The 18734-nt window shown below is 41.2% G+C and overlaps 2 protein-coding genes across 3 annotated transcripts; both read right to left on the minus strand.

The window, feature by feature from the left end:
* Positions 1-1740: 1740 nt before the first annotated feature.
* tuba5 (tubulin alpha 5) lies at positions 1741-8532 on the minus strand. Its single transcript, XM_041945035.1, has 5 exons — positions 8390-8532; positions 5842-6067; positions 3830-3978; positions 2726-3406; positions 1741-2650 (listed from the first exon to the last, which is right to left on the minus strand). Exons 1-5 carry the CDS (start codon positions 8390-8392, stop codon positions 2360-2362), a joined length of 1350 nt encoding a protein of 449 aa, XP_041800969.1. The 5' UTR covers positions 8393-8532; the 3' UTR covers positions 1741-2359.
* Positions 8533-10614: 2082 nt separating this feature from the next.
* Positions 10615-18693, minus strand: LOC121612265 (kelch-like protein 12). 2 transcript variants are annotated; one of them, XM_041945033.1, is made up of 13 exons: positions 18399-18693; positions 18190-18300; positions 17397-17623; positions 16917-17070; positions 16014-16231; positions 14981-15130; positions 14744-14858; positions 14553-14659; positions 14274-14469; positions 13959-14117; positions 12671-12769; positions 12400-12586; positions 10615-11598 (listed from the first exon to the last, which is right to left on the minus strand). In XM_041945033.1, exons 2-13 carry the CDS (start codon positions 18245-18247, stop codon positions 11472-11474), a joined length of 1797 nt encoding a protein of 598 aa, XP_041800967.1. In that variant the 5' UTR covers positions 18248-18300; positions 18399-18693; the 3' UTR covers positions 10615-11471. The 2 variants fall into 2 exon arrangements, with proteins under 2 accessions (XP_041800967.1, XP_041800968.1); XM_041945034.1 differs by lacking the exon at positions 18190-18300.
* Between the last annotated feature and the right edge of the window lie 41 nt (positions 18694-18734).

An 18734-nucleotide genomic window follows, 5' to 3' on the forward strand; every position in this document is an offset into this window, starting at 1 on the left:
AACTGCTAATAAACTAATTAGCCCTAAGGCTAATATATAACAGTGATGGGTATTTCATCCCTAAACCACACAGTATGCAATTACTTACATGCTAAAATCTGAAATGTTAAACAAAAACAAATATGTATTGAAGTAGGATGAAGGATAGGTGATAGTGTCCTTCACAGGCCACAACCTAACGTTTTGGTAAGACATGAAGTGTGCTTGACATTTTCATCATCACTCATCAATAAATTGCATCTAATTGGGATTAATATTAAAAGCAATTTCCCACATCGTGTTGTGCAAAGAGTAAATTGTACTCGAAGTCAAATCAGTTTCCTTCTTTGTGGACTGTCCTGTGTTTACACTTGCGCGGATGAATTCGTTCAGGTGACACCTTCACGGCTACCGGGACTCCTTGTTTAAATAGCCAGTCTGTGCGGTCTGATTGGATGTTTCTCATGGACGTTTTGTAACGTCCGCTGCTGCACAGTCAGAGGCACCTTGTCAGCTGCTCCAACGCCAAAACCCGGTCAAGCTCATGTTCAGACTTAGAAACACATTTCACCTCAAGTAACCGCAGTTTTAGAAAAGAAACTTAAATTGAGCCTTATGTGAACCATGGAGGTGTCAGCTCATCATCTTAGTTCATTTCTGTGTGTCTTAAATACTTTTCTTCAAGTTTTCATCAGGAATGATTTTATTGTTGATGATCACAAGTGGGAAAAAGTATTCAGTCGCTTTAGTTAAAGTTGCAGTACAACTGCAAAAATATACCGAATTACAGTCCTGAATTCCAAATTTTACCTTAAAAGTACAGAATTTTTGAGTAAAAAAATAAATAAATAAATAAATGTATTTTAAGTGTCAAAGTAAAATAACTTCTTCTGCAAAATGGCCCCTGCCTGTATTATGTTATATTAGTGAATCGTTATTAAAGTGTAAGCGGTGCTCATCTGTTGTAACCTGGTGAGTTTTCGGGTAGTATAATCTAGAAAAATGCATCATATTCTAGAAAGTGTTTGTTTAATTTCTATGTAAAATCTTTATCAAAGTAATAAGTTGCTTCAAAATAAAATAAGTACAGCAGAAAATGATATACACATATACAGTAAAAGTACCTCAAATGTTTACTCAATTACAGTACTTGAGTAAATATACTTCCTTTCCACCACTGCTGATGATTCATGCATGTGTTTTATGTATTGCATCACCTGGGCACCTGGACTCACTTGCCTTGACGTCCTGGACCACAGTGGACATAAGTTTTGGACGTCATTGTGTTGTTCTTGACATTTTGTCGGTGTGTGACCCGGTGTCCTCCATGTCACTGTGCCGAATGAACTTAACTTTACTTGCTAGATGAAGTATTTCCTTCCAAGACCAAGATGCAAATGTCCGGCACATTTTATAATGGGTGAAGTAAAAAAGAAAAATCAGATTATATGAAAAAAATAACCCTGAAGACCCCTGAAGGCCCTATTTAATAGCTCAAAAAGCATACGCAGCATTGATTTATCCCCTTGATTCTTCATGACATTTGCTTATTTGATGAGCATTGCCTTCTCAGAGACCTCAGCTGTAAAACGTGCGACTGTGATTAGTATTGACAGCAGTTTTACAAAGCTCCACTCTCCCAAATCTCAGATAAGTCCATTTGGTCTCAAAGTCTCCTGTTTGTTTATGTATTATTCAAGTTTTATATCCGTGTGTTCAAGAGAGGTCTATCAGAGAGTGACCTCAAACCTACGAAGCATCAATGTGTAGGAAGCATCCTGAACATTTCTTTGTCTTTAACTGTTTATTTTATTGGCAATACATAACCCGTGTAACATAAAGTTTTCCCTTCTGTAAAACTATTTCATTTGGTGTAATTTCAGTTTTTTGTTGTCTTTATCAGAAGAAAAGCAAACAAAGTATTAAAAGGAAAAAAATGGTTGACTACTTTTACAGGTTTAGTGGTGGGTCTGTGGGACCCTGGACTACGAGGAGATAAAGCAAACGAAAGTGTTCGACAGTGTTATGCAAGATTTCATTTCACCTCGTCTTTTTATTAATAGGCTCTCACGGTTATTTTGCCTGGACGTGTTTCTTGAGGTAATCTTTTGGGTATGTCTGCCTTCATTCAGTAGTATTCAGTGGAGAGGCAGACAGGAAACGTGGGGGGACAGACAGGGGGCAGAGGTTTCCTGCAAATGCATGTGCCAAAACAGACTTTATTTTACAGCACAATTCAAATGCAACTTATTGTAGGTCGTCTTCTTAATCTAAAGCTGACATTCTAAAAACATGGCGAGAAAGATCGTCGATCTGTTTAACTCTTGCTGAGAAGGTTTGCAGTGCAGCAATGCCGTCACAGCCCAAAACCTCACAGGGATCAATATTCGTCGTCATTTTCAGAATCGGGGCTCATGTCACCCAACTCCTCGTAATCCTTCTCGAGACAGGCCAGGTCCTCTCTGGCCTCTGCAAACTCTCCCTCCTCCATGCCTTCACCCACGTACCAGTGGACGAACGCACGCTTAGCGTACATGAGATCGAACTTGTGGTCGAGGCGAGACCAGGCCTCAGCGATGGCGGTGGTGTTGCTCAGCATGCACACGGCCCTCTGGACTTTGGCCAGGTCACCACCAGGAACTGCAGTTGGAGGTTGATAATTAATGCCAACCTGGTGAGACAAAGATAATGATCAGACAGATAAAGTACCCTGAGCTGCACCTCTTACCGTCATAATGTCTCTCACCTTGAAGCCAGTTGGGCACCAGTCAACAAACTGAATGGAGCGTCTGGTCTTTATATTTGCAATGGCGGCGTTTACATCTTTGGGGACGACATCGCCTCGGTACAGCATGCAGCATGCCATGTACTTGCCGTGACGAGGGTCACACTTGACCATCTGATTGGTCGGCTCGAAGCAGGCGCTCGTTATCTCCGACACGGTCAGCTGCTCGTGGTACGCCTTCTCGGCGGAGATGATGGGTGAGTAGGTGACCAGTGGGAAGTGGATACGCGGAAATGGGACCAGGTTGGTCTGGAACTCCATCAGATCCACATTGAGGGAGCCATCAAAACGGAGGGAGGCCGTGATGGACGACACAATCTGACCGATCAACCTGTTCAGGTTGATGTAACCAGGACTCTCGATGTCCATGTTGCGGCGACATATGTCGTAGATGGCCTCGTTGTCCACCATGAAGGCACAGTCCGAGTGCTCCAAGGTGGTGTGGGTGGTCAGGATGGCGTTGTAGGGCTCCACCACAGCGGTTGACACGTGGGGAGCTGGGTAGACAGCGAACTCAAGCTTGGATTTCTTGCCGTAGTCCAAAGACAGACGCTCCATCAGCAGAGAGGTGAAGCCAGAGCCAGTTCCACCTCCGAAGCTGTGAAAGACGAGGAACCCCTGCAGACCTGTGCACTGGTCCGTCTGATGAGGAGGACAGAAGGACACGACAGCCTCTGTTAGAGGAGTGGTGAGTTCAGATGAGAAGATGCACTCTCATCTCATTGATTCTCATTTGACTTGCCAGGAAGAAAACAGTGTAATCCCCCAAATGCTGAACTAGTCCTAAATACAATGTAGTGCAGAAAGTTAATGTGTTCGCTAATGAGTTAGCTTTAAGCTTATTCAATAAACAGTGATTATGAGATATGTAAGAGCATCATTTTTCTCACTGTTAGATTTCTTTTAAAAACAAATAACAGTAACAATGCATCTCTATGTCTTTGCAGCTCTTTCTGGAAAGTGCACAATAATGCTTATTCGTATAAAAGCCTTGTTAGCCTCGTTGAATTCTTCAGAGAAACAATGACAGTAATTCATCAATCAGGTTTTATCTTTATTTCTGACCATTTTACGAACACGCTCCATGACTGCGTCAATGATTTCTTTCCCAACAGTGTAATGGCCACGTGCGTAGTTGTTGGCTGCGTCCTCCTTTCCAGAGATCAGTTGCTCAGGGTGGAAAAGGTCCCTGTACTTTCCAACCCTGACTTCATCTGAAATAGAGGGTTTTTATACAGAAAGGTCAATACGATCAATTGCAACTTCACTTAACCAGACAGGCCAGACCAGTGCCAAATGTGGAAGTTTCCCACTGAAACAGACGTGTCCAGGTGTGTCGTTTATCAGCTTTACTGTCACATTTTTCAGTCCGTTAGACTCAGTGGTGGCACAACAGGCGGGCCTGTTAATGTAGGAAACACCTGACTAACTTTGCTGTTTTTCCTGTCAAAATCTGATAATTTCCAAAGATACGGACTAAACCTATAATATAACTGAATGCATTCAGAAATAATACTGGATATATGTAGAGTGGGAAACGGATGGAATGGAAAAACAGGGAATAGATCAATGATTAGAGGACAAATTCACAATTTTTCAAGTCTGTCCTAAAACAATAATCAGGTACCTGTATGAACATTAAAACAGACTTTACTTGCTGTAATCATTCCTGCTTTTCCAGACTTCAAAAATTGTGAGCCGGTCCTTTAAATGTGTCCCAAGACCTCTTAAAAAAAGGAAAACAAAGGAGGTGAAACAGAAAAACAGCCAATGAAAGATAAAATGTCCATATTTCTTTTTACACTCTATTTCAAATATATAACTAAAAGCATTATTTATTGATTTGTTAAGTTATCTACGCTTTCAATCAGTGGTCAGCATGTGAGATTTTGACAAAAGGGGGTGGTGGCCTATGCTGGTGATTGAGACTAAACTTTACCACGATTGATCTTTTTGTAGCAGCTGAGCACAGTGTGATCAGCTCAGGTTAATTTCCTCAGTCACATTACCTGCACGACTTCCAGGTTACACCAAACGCCAACAGTAAAAACTATATCTGTAGTCTTGTCTCCCCTAAAATATTCTGGTCTGGGGGGAAGTCAGCAGCACAGATGCTCCTGAATTATCATAAGAGTATTACAGGAATATTATGGGAATACGACAGGCAGCAGTCTGCCTCTATGATCCTCTCGCTCTTCCCTGACTGCTTGTTGCTACTTGTCACTTTGATCATGAAGGTGACTCTACTCTATAGAGTATATAGGTTACAATATAAAACAGAACTGAGTGTTTAGAGTATATAGTTTAGAGAATATTATAGATCCAAGATGAAACCGACAGAAGGGCAACAAATCTGTCTGCTCCTTCAGCACCACGGAGAGCACCACGGATTAATCAATACGCAGCAGCAGTTAGGCGACTGAGATTTCAGAGCCATGATCATGGACTTGTACAAACCTCAGTTAGATACACGATCAATGAGTCAGGTAGACTAGACTAACACATTCATCTAAACAAGCCTCTGCACCTGCACTTTGTCTGCTGTGAATGGATGGAGAGGGGGATGGCATCTCCCTTCAAATGTTTAACTGCTGTACTGTAGGTATAATGCTTCACTGAAACTATATCACAGACTATTTTAAGCAGAACCACTTGCATCGATTTAGCTTCAGTGAAAGCTGGGATGAGCAGGTTTAGACTGTGTGACGATGCTGAAAAATGTGGATATGTTGTCTTCAAGCTGCTTGAGCATAGACTGAGGGACATATTGGAATAAAAGGCTTTGCACGGCTGAAATCAATCCTGCACAATGCAACTTGCTATTTACATAATACACTTCTGTAAATGTTAGTCCGCATTGAATAAAAGGAAAGGAGTCACCACTGCACTTGTTGCTTGGATACCAGTGTTCTCATCTGCAGCTACCTGCATGACCTGTGTGGATGGTGATGTACTCACACTAGACACATACGACCACACATAACAGGACGGCGGGAATGGATATAAAAAAAATAGAGATATATAGATATAATAGATATAAGGAGGGTAAAAATAAACACACATACAGGACTACTCACCAACAACTGTGGGCTCCAAGTCCACATATATCGCTCTTGGAACATGACGCCCAGAGCTCCCAGTATTGAAGAAGGTGTTGAAGGGGTCATCACGAGAGTTTGGCTCTGCCGGAGTCTCCAGGAAGACGCCATCAGGACCGATGCCGTGCTCAAGGCAGAAGAGCTCCCAGCAGGCATTTCCTGTCTGGACACCTGCCTGGCCCACATGGATAGAGATGCACTCTCTCTGAACAGGAAAAAACAGATGAAAGTTAAGATGCCTGTCACAAAGTGCTTAACATTATAAGCAAAGTAAAACAACTCTGTCAACATTTCTGACACTCAAAAACATTCAAAAACATTCATGGTTTCCAAACACAGTCATCTACTGCAAACACAACCCGAAGAGAAATAACAAGGAGCTTTTCTTCTCATATTATTTCTGTTGGAAATATGTACTTTTGACAATAATATCCACTGTTTCAGACCTCTTAACTCACAAACTTACAAAGCTCTAAACTACTGTTGAAAATAAAAGCCATGGATGTGTAGATCTGGGCTGTCAAAGGTTGTTCCAAACAGAAAAAATACACATCTATGGAAGCAAAGAAAGGCCCTAAACATGTGACTCTAACAAGCAACTGAAATAAACAATAATGTTTCTCCATAAATGCTGGAAGTGTAAATAAGCAGCTGTTTTCAAGATATTGATTCTACTGCCCCCAAGTGGCCACATAAAGCAGTTATTGAAGGTTTAAAGCAAACTCCAGGGCTGAAAAATGGAGCCAATGCACAAGTACCAAAAACTGCAGTTCCTTGAATGGCCACATGAGGCTGGAGTTCACCCCATAGACCCCCATATCAAAATGCCCAACTTTTAAAATGACTCACTCATTTGAATTATATTAAGGCTTAGAGTTATGGAGAATTTTGGTAATGGCTGCTCTGAGTGACGGCTAACTGCTAGATTTCAGCAACCATGCTTCATTCTGCTGCCTCAGCTCCACCTCTTTGCCCATTTCTGGTTTAACTGGTAGTTTGGTGGAGTCAGGCCCTGCCAAGATGGCGACAGCCGAAGCCACTGTCGCTGAGCTTCACAGTGGCTCTTCAGAAACCTGTGGGTGACGTTACAGAAACTGTCCATGTGGTTTAAAGCACTGAAATAGTTTTGACTTTTCTGTGGGTTATTTCAAGTTGTGCAACTTCAAAGACAAATAAAAAGTTCTGGGTTTGTTTTTAAGGTTCACAAGTCAAGTCAAAATGAAAAACTGTCCAATACTCAAACAAGACTAAGAGTCTGTAGCCATGCTAGCAGCTCTGTGAGACTACTTATTCACAGCAGTGCTTGGAGCTTGGAGTAAAGCAAAATATGGGACAAGCTTCAGTTTTGACCCGAGTACGGGAAAGTTGAAGGATCACCGAAGTGACTGGGATTAATTGTCTTGGCAGCATTGATATCTGTGCTAAATTTCAAGGCAATCCACCCAACAGTTGTGAAGACATCTCACTAAAAGCCAAAAAGATCAACCTGCTGGTGGTGATAGAGGAAAAGTCAGTCAATCAATGAATCTATCTGACAGTCAATTTCTTTTTTCAATTTATTATATGATTATCCATAGAGGCGCGCTGATAGGGTGGCTAGAAATGATACTTAAGATGCACAAATTCAGTAAGTCAAAAATGTAATTAATCAAAATTAAAATTTCCTACTGGACAGTAGTTTTCATAATAAATAGTTGCTATATTTGCAATAAATTCAGATGGTATTGAAATTTCAGCAGTGATTCAGTTGTTGTATGAGGGTCTTTCTTTGCCTCCATACACACGGCTCGGTGTGCAGTGGAATCATGTCTTATAATTGGCTGCATTAGTCACTGTATTTGCACTGTGCTTTTCCAGCTGTTGAGTGTAAATAATGTCAGAAACAGGAGAGGCTTATTCCAGCGCTGCACTGTTACATTTTCTAAGTGATTCTCTCGATCATGTTTCAACGTGTTGAGAATTTCAGGTTTTGTTTTCCCTGGAGGAAGAACATCAACCAAGATGATTTTTTGCTGTTGAGTGACATTTGTAAGACATGAGCAGACGCAAGTTTGGAATTTGAAGATTGATTAAAACATTTATCATTAAAAAAAGGCTTTTCAAGGTGATTCTGAGGACCAGTTGAACCTGCTGAGGGGGAAGATGAAGCTTTGACCTCCTCTGGCTGACAGTCTACACTAAACAGTCTGTCAGTGATTGTAAACTCATAAAACTATGAACACTCAGAGTGTAAAGAGTGACATGAAGACATCATTCAAGCCATCACTTTTGTAGCTACATGTCTGTTAGCAAAAAAACTCCATGTTTTTTTTTATGTCCGACACATGCAGGAAGAGGTTTTTTTTGGCGGGGGGGGGTTGCAGCTTGGATGAAAATCAGATCTTATCTTGCACAGATTTCTCTTGCAGTCAAAAAATAGAGGAGATTTCAGAAAAAGTGAGATATATAATTTATGGAAACATTTGAACAAATATCAAACTTTACCTGGATAAGCGTCCCCATTTCTAATAAACTTTAATTGTCTTACCATGTTGCTCCAGATGTTGTAAGTAGCTGGTCTTGGTGCAGGTTTCTATAAGTTTATCTGCTCCGGACAGACCTGTAGTTCCTCTGCTCCGTTCTGGGACAGGTAATATGTCCCACCCGCTGCCAGCCGCCCTTTATATCTGCAGACAGGCTCACCGATGCGTCTGACGGTGCTCATTCTGGCTTAAGGTGGCGGAGGAGGGAGTAGGTAGATGGAGGGGGGAGGGATGATGAGTTTCCTCCCTCAAAATGTGGTTTTACTTACTTGATTTCCCTGTTAGAAGAAAGAAAGAGCACTTGAAGAGAAAAGTTCGACACATTAGATTTGTCATCTGTTACATTTTAATTCCTAATTCAATTCAGCATTGTGTCGCTGGCAGAGGTGGAAGAAGTCCTCAAGTCTTTTACTTAAGTAAAAGTACAAGAGTATTGGCATCAGTTTATACTTAAAGTACAAAAAGTAAAAATACTCTTTATGCAGAAAGGCCCGTTTCAGAATAATGTATATTGTATAATTATTGATGCATTAATATGTACAAAACTAATAATATGTAATAATTTACTTGTTGGGTATATTTTGTATTATTATTTGGAATCTGGAAAGTAACTGGTGGAATGAATGAAGTAAAAAGTACAATGTCTGAGAATAGATGAAGTGAGCTGTGTGATCGTGTGAGTCCCATTTTCCTTTTCAGCTGTACTGTTTGATGATTTAAGGACATCAATCGTCCATCAAATGGTTTGACAAAACCTTGAAATATTCTGTGCAGGTGATTAAAAACAGTGATGCTTGTTTCATTTTTATGTGTTTGAGTTAATTAATGTTACGTCAACATGGATTATTTAATTGGCATTTATTCAGATTTCTCCAGTATTATGCAGTTTTGCCACAAATGTTGTAGAAATTAAGGTCTGAAATTCTAATCGTGAAAATGAATTGAATCAGAATAATGTGAAAACGTATTTGCAGCACTCTGAATCTGCTTTAGATCAGTTTGTGGTGTTTTGCTTACGAGGCTGGTGGACATTCCTGACACAATGACACAAACTGATGATTTAATGCTGCAGCTAATCTAAGTGGGACTAATTTAAAGTTTATAGTCTACTGTTCTAGTTCAATCTATAACAGTGCAACATACTGTATATTGATAATGAATTTTGGATGAAACTTCTAATCTGCAAGGTAACAAGTAGCTACAGCTGCCAAATAAGTGTTGAGTAGAAGCAGAAAGTGGCATAAAATGGAAATGCTTAGAGTACAAAGTCCTCAAAATTGTACTTCAGTACTCAAGTAGAAGTAATTAGTTAGAACAGACCTCATTTAAGTTTCAAGTTATAATAAGATGAACAGCCAGTAAAAGAGCATAAACTCCTGTTGTGTCATGAGCCTTTAACCTTTAAAACTGTACATGAAAATAAGGTAAAATGTCTTTTTCTCTGAGATGTTCTGTCATCAAGAGAGATGTTCTGAAACGATCCTGTGTGGTAAGACAATTGATCATTTTTCACTGGCTGGAAAAGAGGCTGTTCTTAGGAAACAGAGAAGTATCCGCATTCAGGAAATCAGACAAAGCCTCAGCTTGATAGAAATGAGGTCACTGTCCTGTGTGGTGAGATATTTTGCCAGTATTGTTGGTTTGGTGAGCAGCAGAGCAGAAGCATCAGATAACGTTGCCTACAAAAGGAATAAACACACTCGGTGGTGTGTAGTGTTGAAATGAGACTGAGAGTCTCCTGCCACCGTGAGGCTGCAGGCACAGGGATGCTTTGAGCTAAACGCTAACACCTGCATTCATTTGAGATTTAGTTACTTGTTACTTTGCAGGTTCAAATTCTAAAATATAATGCATGCAACAGATTGAACCAGTGGTGCTCAACATTATATATATATATATATATATATATATATATATATATATAAACTGACTAGAGGCCTTGTGATGATTCTAATTTCTGTGGTAGAACTTTTTCCATCTTTCCTTGCTCATGAACCATCTCAGTCCCCTCCAAAGGGTTTTAGTGATCCCATGAGTCCCATAATGCAGTTTGGTGAATCTGAAACATGGAAATGGCTGGATGATTCTCCACATTTGCTCTGTGGATGTGAATGATGAGTTTTCTTACCTCTGACTCAGCTGACGACGTGTGAAACGAAAGCGTTTTGTCTCTCTGCATCACTAAACGGGCGTTCACAGGCAGAAAAGATGCACCACAGACATAACGATATCAGTTCTCAGTGTGTTTAATCACTTCCCAGGCAACAGTGATGGTATGACTCTGTGTCCTACATGTACATGTCCAAATCTAAAAGCTGAGGAAGAGAAACAAATCACATGCACCTCATACTTCGTAGTGTGATTTTTGAACTGTGCCAGATAGAGGGACGAAATAATCAAAGTAAACTGGTACAATTCAGTCATTTTCTAAAACAATATTTATCTCTAAATATATATTCTGAGAGCAACAATAAGTATTAAACCTTTTGTATTAAAGTGATTTGAATCTAAAAGCACTGTTTACAGGAAGAATTACAAAAAAGGGTTGAAATACGGACCCATTAATGACCCTGCAAATGCCAAATGAGTACACTCGATAATAAGCCAATGTACTGTAACTATCAAAGTCAAATGGGAGGCAACATGGATGTTCACGGTTTGATGTAGGCCAAAGTCATAAGGCATGTAGCAGCAACTGGAGTCTACATCAACTCCACCTTTTCATGGTATGATGAGTAGAAATATATTGCACTTTGAAGACAAACTGGAAAAATAATCTCACAGGTAACGACAGCAACAAGTACCACCGAAGAGAGTCATGCAAGTGGCGATGGGCTCCTTGGAGGCCTCTTTTGAGGTGAAGTCTACCACGGCGAAGCTGAATCTCTGTTGCACAGTCCGAGTGTCGGAGGGTTGACCATCCACTGGCGGAGGCGCCCCAAACTGCTGCACTTATTCATTTACCTATTTGCATACTGGCAAACAAACATCTCCCTTTGTGGCTCTGTTTTAGTGGCATTTTAGCAAAGTCTAGCTGCCTGTCCTCCTGTCTGCGTTTCCTCTTGTGGTTCTTGTTCTTGGCAAAGATCACTTCTCTCGTAGAACGCAGACGCCCGCGTCGCACCGCTGCGTCGCCATCGAGGTAACGACCTCCCAGGAGTCGATAACCGGGTCGTAACATTCAATACTGCTGAGAAGAGAGTTCCCATCATATCTAGAAAGATGTGAGACAAACGGGGAGGAAGTGAGCGTTTTAACCACAACAATCAGCTCTGTGTTGGTTACTGGAACAGAGTGTAAAGGAACCATTAACAGAAACACTGTAGTGACTCCAGCTGCCAGTGATGCACCTAAACCCGATAACTTCTCTCATAACAGGAGAAAAAGAAGATTAAATAAGCTTATTTAACATCAAAAAACAGATCATTACTTTACCTAAGATATAGATTTTTCAAGTTTGTCTAAAACGATAGTCAGGGGTCCACAGGGTTTGACTGTAATAATCACTCGCCCTGTTCACTCTGACCAGTAAGAGATTCCTTCAAAAGTTTACCTGAAGCAAACATGAGGCTTCAGCAGCCTGAGGTAAGTCGAGTGGGATATCCTTCAAATTTACAGTGATTTTAGCACAAAATTCCCTCTTTTTGTTACTTCAGCTCAACAGGAAACAAAGTGTGGTGAGACAATTAAACACGATCCATAACGTCCAGTTTGAGTGACAGATCCATGAGTTTGGAGGCTCATCAGTCACCAAAACACTGAACGGAGGTTTATAAAAGTACAAGAAGGGAACAATTTCATCTGAACGGCTGAGTAGCAGCAGAAATATGGTGATCACGTTAGTAATCTACTAGGATTGTACAGTTGCATGTATTTGATTGGTCCACCTGGTGGCTTGGATGTTTGAGCCTGGTTCAGCTTGTTTGCTTCATGATGTTTGGATCGAGCCTTCTGAGACAGACTGGGGCTGCATGTTTTCTCAAAGGAAGAAGGACGTTAGGACACTCTCTCTTACCCAGCGATGGCATAGAGACGTCCACGGAGAACGGTTGCGCCTACGTAACATCGAGGGGTGGTCATACTGGCTACAGTGGTCCAATAGTCCGTTCTGATGTTGTACACCTCAACAGAGTCGAGATGCGAAACACCGTCAAAGCCTCCCACTACGTAGATGTGGTCATTTAGCAAAGCGACACCTGCGCCTGAAAACAGCAGGAAAGTGTCCGATGAACAGTGACGCACAAAGCCAGCGGGAATGTTTTACTCCTTTCTGTTTTCTTACCTACCTGACCGCTTGGTGGCCATGGGCGTGACACTTGTCCAGTGGCCTGTGTGTGGGTCATACCGCTCCACTGAATTCAGGATATTTAGTCCATCGTATCCACCTGTGAGGGAACGGGGAAATGACAAGTGTAGAGAGTGATCGTTCCAACTTATCTTCTGTAAGGGTTTCTCTGCTTTTCCTTGTCTTGTGTAACAATACGTTAAAATATATTGAAAATATCATCTTAACCCTTCAGAAAATAGTGAAAACCAGAGGTAGCTGTAGCTGAGCTGAAATGATTAGTCAGTGACTGTATAAATATCTTTTTCTGGGAGCTGTGATTAAAAAAGTGGGATTGTATTATATTCTACGATATTCTGTCTTCTATTCACAGAGAGATGTTAGCACCAGGACTTACAGAGAGTGTTGCATTATGGGTTGTTTGCAGCTTGTTGCTAGGTTTGCGAGTGTCTTCAAGTCTGTTTACAGTGTGTCTTTTAGAGTTAGTCAACCATCAAACCCTCAAAGTACTTTGTTTGCCCCTAACCTACAGCAGTTTCTCAAGGCTTGTGTAACGTGTTTAACTTGAAGTGAACACGAGTCTGAAGTGTATCCCGATGTGTTTACTGCAGAAATGGACCGATGGCTGAATCATCTGTAAAGCTGCCAAGAAATACTGCTGTCACAGATGACAAGCAGTTAAAAAAGAGAAGAAGTCTTGCTTGTCATGCTTAATTTTGACCGTTTCCAAGAGCCTCACAGGGGAGAGTGTGAGTTTGTGACTGATCAACCTACACAAACGAGGGATTTATGTTTGCTTTACTGGTTTCGTTTCATGTTTCACTTTTGCAATAGAAAAGTGTTCTGAGGACGAGGCCTTTCTTCTCCTTGGATTAATATTATCTCAGGGGAAATTTCCAAAAAGGATTAATATGAGAGTGTTTCCCAACAACTGGCCTTTTATTTGAGACAATACAGTAATAAATTAGTCAACAGTAAGAAAACTACTTGGCAACTATTTAGATGAATGGATCATTTCAGTCAGTTTCCAGCTCCTTAAATGATTGTTTTGCTGCTTTTCTTTTGCTGATATGATGGTAAACTGAATGTCTTTGGGTTTGAATATGCCACATCTGGCTCTGGGTACTTGTATTCTCTCACATTTTATGGACAAAACAATGAATTGACTTGTTGACAAAATAATCAGCAATTAACCAATAATGCAAATAATCATAAGTTGCAGCCCTAATATGAGCCTAATATGGGTCAAAGTAATCAAAGACTGAGATGTCAAGCTTATCTGTCCATACCGAGACAGTATATAAGTCCACTGGCCACCACCAGACCAGCTCCTTCTCTAGCTGTCTGCATGTCTCCCAGCATGCTCCACTGGTCAATGTTTGGGTCATATCGCTCCATGCTGGTATGACGTCGGCTGCCGTCGAAGCCACCGGCGACATAGATCATGTCTGTTGAGAGCCAAATAAGATGCAGCAGGATGGAAAAATCCACAGCTGTATTGTTACTGTATATCTTCCAGAGAGCGGAGAAAACACTCAAAGGGGATTTCACAGAAAGGCAACACCGGTAAAGGTGTGAGCCATTTGGCACAGAAGCTCGCTCACCTCCGAGCGTTGTTGCTCCAGCGAGGCCACGGCGCACATTCATGGTGGCAACGGTGTACCAGACGCCATCCTCGTCCGCGGTGTAGTCCAGGCACTCGACGGAGCTGAGCCTCGACCGACCGTCGTAGCCTCCGATCACATAAACTCGGTCGTGGAGGGACACCGTGGCGACGTAACGCCTTTTCCGTGCAATGTTCTGTTGACGAAACACTCGTCTGTATGAGCCAAATTCACTGAGATAAAAAAAAATCACAAGGCTTCTACATGTTCAGTACTTACAGGGAGGAAGCTCCATTCTTGTGTTTTCGGATCATATTTCTCAACTATGTCTATTGGTGACTGCTGGCTGCCAAACCCACCTATAACCAACAGGACTTCTTTGGCACCTGAAAAGACCAATTAAACACTTTCACTATCAGTGTGGTTTATAAATATATGTATACGGCTAAATTGTTATTAAAAACAAATACCTAATCTAGCTTGTGTGCGAGGGCCCTGCATCTCACTCCTCAGTTCTGGTCTTAAGTGGAATTTCTTGGCTTCATCAACAAGGTCTCGACATGGCAGGCTACACCGAATGAGGGGCTAAAACATGTCAAGACTTGCTTAATTAAGGCGGTAACGATGATAAATACTTCAGCACATAATCCTTCATTGTAAGCTTGGCGTATGATTACACAACAACCTGATGTGTGCCGCCTGCTCACCTCAGCATCAATGACATCTGTAATGTAGCGGGGGGTCAGGAGTGGCATTCGAACAAACTCGAGCATGTCTGGCAGGTAGGGCTCTCGCTCTTTTCGGTTGTGTTTGACCCAGTTTAACACGGCTTCAAATACAGGCTCCTCTGAGTCCACCTACATACAGAAAGCATATACAGTAAGAAGGCAGTAAATCCACATATTAATTAAATAATTAGCTGACAACGGCGGTTAAAGATGTGGCAAGATATTCATTAGTGACGCAGCCATTTTAGCTAAACTGTCCAATCTATGACTATAATCAGTTATTTTTCAGGAACTGTAATTATTTTTCTAGTTACAAAGACACAACGTGAAACAATGCAGTCTGCTGAAGGTAAAACGAGCTGTAAATTCTCACCAGAAAATCCTCCCGAGAAAGATGACACAAAGAGAGAAGTTTTACTGAGGGCAAATTATGCGTGACTGTGATTTACATGTATGGTCTAGTTTTATTTTAAAAACAACAAAAATGACAGGAAGAACCATTTGAGAGAATTGATGATCCATAAATCTTTGTGTGATAATAACTGTGTTTTCACAAAGCAAGGCATGTGGTTGGGAACAGGAATTTCCTGAGCACAAAGGCGAAGTTCAATCAGGTTTTCTTCTCTGCAATTTCATTGTCAGGCCAATCCGCAAAAGTGACTGGAACTGGGGGGGCCCCACTGACTGAGATTACAGCAGGTTGGTACTTGCTTTTCTGTTTTTGCACTCAGGTGAAAGACAATAAGAAAGCTGTGAAACTCACTACTAACACTAACACAACACTATTTTAGTCAAGGTGCTCTTCAGGCACCCAAACACCAATTTTAACTATTATAGTTGTGGCAGGTTAATACTGTTCAAAGATGTATCCGGGAGCAGATGTTTCAATATGGTATCAGGAATTTCAAATAACATATTTAGTTATCCATCATATGCAATTCCAGCTGTCTCGACAGTACAAGTGACAATAACAGCAAAAAGTACAAAACCTCATGACATCCAGTTTTCCTACCTGAATTTCATCACATTTTATAAGCTTTTCAACTTCTGTCTGGCTGAGCAGCATGAACTCCTCATGCTGAACCACCTCGGAGAAATGCTTCTGGGAAAAGAGCTCGGCGGCCTGCATCAGGTCAAGGCAATTGTGAGTTTCGGCAAAGTCACGAATACCCAGACAGTTGGAGGGATCAAGCTGACTCTCCAAAAAATCACAACATGCTCTTTTCACACCTGAGGAAAACAAAGACAGACTTGTATATACACACACATCCTGATAGACACGACTCTTATTTCACTCAACAACTCTTAATTTATAGAAGATGGGGCCATTTCGTTTGAAAAGCGGTGCCATGCTGTGCCTCAGGGTTTCTGCAGGGCTCAAAGAATTTTTAAAGAACTTTTTAATGCCACACTGAATGCAACTTAATGCACCACTTCCCAGCAGTATACACCAATAATCCCTGATGATACAATTAATTAAATTAATGCGGCCTAGACTAAGGTAAGTGACGTTAAGTGGATGGATGGATTAACCTATTTCAAATGATTCATTCATTGAAGTTCATTTACGTCTATACTAAAACAGATATTTACCACTTGGCAATGAGCTCCTTAGCTACTGTAGCTAGCAGTAGTGACGCTGCTTGCTACGGGTCTTAAGGATCCACAACACACAATCTAATGTCGCGACGATCCCACATGTAGTTTATAATCAGATACAAAAACATTTTAGAACAAAACATTAGTGCCTACAGCAGGAAAGAGGCAAGGCTTTTGTAAATACCTTCTCTTTTTCTTTTTTGAGGAAACTGAATTTCAATTGCTGCAGATATCCTCTGTCCACACTCACAATGATATCCGCTGACTTATGGACACACTTTTCAACTGCTTGGACGGCAGGCACTCCTAAACCTACCTTTGAGCTGCAGCAGGCACGCTGCAGGGAGCAGTTCTTGGACGTTTTCCACTGTGACTAACACTGTCTCTGTGTAGACAAAGTCCAACAGGATCTCCATAGTCGCTGCAGTGAGCCCCTGGATGTCGACAAAAGATTTCCCCTTCTCTGCAAGCTGCAGAGCCACAGAAACAGAGGCTATCAGGTGCAATGGCAAGACGCGCATCACTGAGGGGTTACATATCCTGTAGCAATTCCCATATATATCTTGTCAACTATGTCTTGTTTAGTAAATTCAAAAACTTTTAGAGCCTCTCAGAAAAGCCAAAGGAGGATCGAAGAATAAACATATCATATTCAGATATGTAACATGGGCATCTTTTTCACTTATTCTCTTCATTCTCTTAAGACATGTGTAACATGCGTTGTAGAGACAAATAATTGCAACAACTTAATGTCTATCTTTGTTAACAATGAGTACACCAACGTTTTTAGCATTACCTCACTGGTGAACATGGCACAAAAGTAGTCACTGCAGGCAGCCAGGACAATCCGGTGAGCTGGAAAGTCTGTGTTCTCCACCCTCAGAGTGATATCACAGAGTGTGTTGCTCTTGCGAAGTGAGTTCATAGCATTGAGGATGGATTTGGCATGGGAATTGGTCATGATGTCTTTGGGAGCCATGCTGCCTTGAGAATCTCTCAAGGATCTCAAACTACTCCAGGAATCTACAACAGATAAGTCAGTCAGGTTACTCATCACTACATCGTTTGTACATACAGCACTTAGTATACGAGTTATCAAGTGGTGAGTGTCTGTGTGTATGCACATGCATTCAGTGGATGCGTAATGTGTGTGAGATTCCAGCAGAAGACTTGTGTTGCATAGTGACAGAAATAATGCGTATTAGATGTTAATAGTGTGAGTTAGAAAGCCTGAGCAACAAACATGTAAAGTATATTAAGGTACTGCACAGCATTCCTGATTGATACTTAAATATGTCCAATTTGAGAGATTTCCACTGCATTTTAGATGTAAATTTGATTCAAAGTACTAATTAATTCATTTGTCTTATAGCTATAGTCATCAGATTAAGGTTTTTTCATACGAAGCATATGGTAAACTAATAAAAAATGGACTGTCAGGGCCCTTTCTTCAGTAACAGGACTTTCAATTTTGATACATACAAATATTTTATTGCTAATACTTGAGTGATACTTTAGTTAAATTTTGAATGCAGGGCTTTTACTTTAATAGAGTAATTGTGCACTGTGATATTGCTAATGCAACTTACCGTTAAAAGATTGGAATACTTTTTCCACCACTGGGAGGCAATAACTATAGCTACACATTAGCAAGCAGCAGCCAACGACAGCTGAGGGCTAACGCCAACGCTAGACAACAACTAAGAAAACACAGCCATATAAAGTGAGCTGGTGGCCAGAGGGAGACAACACATGAAGCGACACACACAGAAGAACTTGTCAAGAATTTACATAATACCTGTCGCAGCAGTAAGGCTGATTCAAAACGTTTAGCTAAGTTGCGTTGCTAGCTAACGTTAGTAGCACCAAAGTCCCTTGTCCCAGTCCTTGCTGTCAGTCACACTGTCTGGAGAAGCCACTGAACTAACGTTACAGCTAATCCATGATGACCTCTGCTCGGTCAAACCATGCGCGGCCTCCTTGAGGACATACAGATCTACGATTTCAAAATAATTTCATATCATCCTCGATACGAGTTTTAACCAGCTAGAATATTTCGTTGACTAAACTGCAGCAGGTCACAGCAGCAGAGTCTCCACAGATTGGACGTAAACAGACCATTACGTGAGCGTAC

This window comes from Chelmon rostratus, chromosome 10 (assembly GCF_017976325.1).
Source record: "Chelmon rostratus isolate fCheRos1 chromosome 10, fCheRos1.pri, whole genome shotgun sequence".
Taxonomy (NCBI): Eukaryota; Metazoa; Chordata; class Actinopteri; order Chaetodontiformes; family Chaetodontidae; genus Chelmon; species Chelmon rostratus.

Bases quoted from the DNA above. Each gene is read 5' to 3' on its own strand.
- LOC121612265 (XM_041945033.1), bottom strand. From the start codon at position 18,247: ATGTGTAGCTATAGTTATTGCCTCCCAGTGGTGGAAAAAGTATTCCAA. The intron at 12,587-12,670 runs GTAGGTAAGAAA...TGCTGTTTTCAG, and splicing joins CATGGCCACCAAGCGGTCAG to GCGCAGGTGTCGCTTTGCTA. The intron at 11,599-12,399 runs GTAAGAGAGAGT...ACATCTTTCTAG, and splicing joins CGTCTCTATGCCATCGCTGG to ATATGATGGGAACTCTCTTC.
- tuba5 (XM_041945035.1), bottom strand. The intron at 3,979-5,841 runs GTGAGTAGTCCT...CCTCTATTTCAG, and splicing joins CTTGGAGCCCACAGTTGTTG to ATGAAGTCAGGGTTGGAAAG. The intron at 3,407-3,829 runs GTCAGAAATAAA...CCTCCTCATCAG, and splicing joins TGGAGCGTGTTCGTAAAATG to ACGGACCAGTGCACAGGTCT.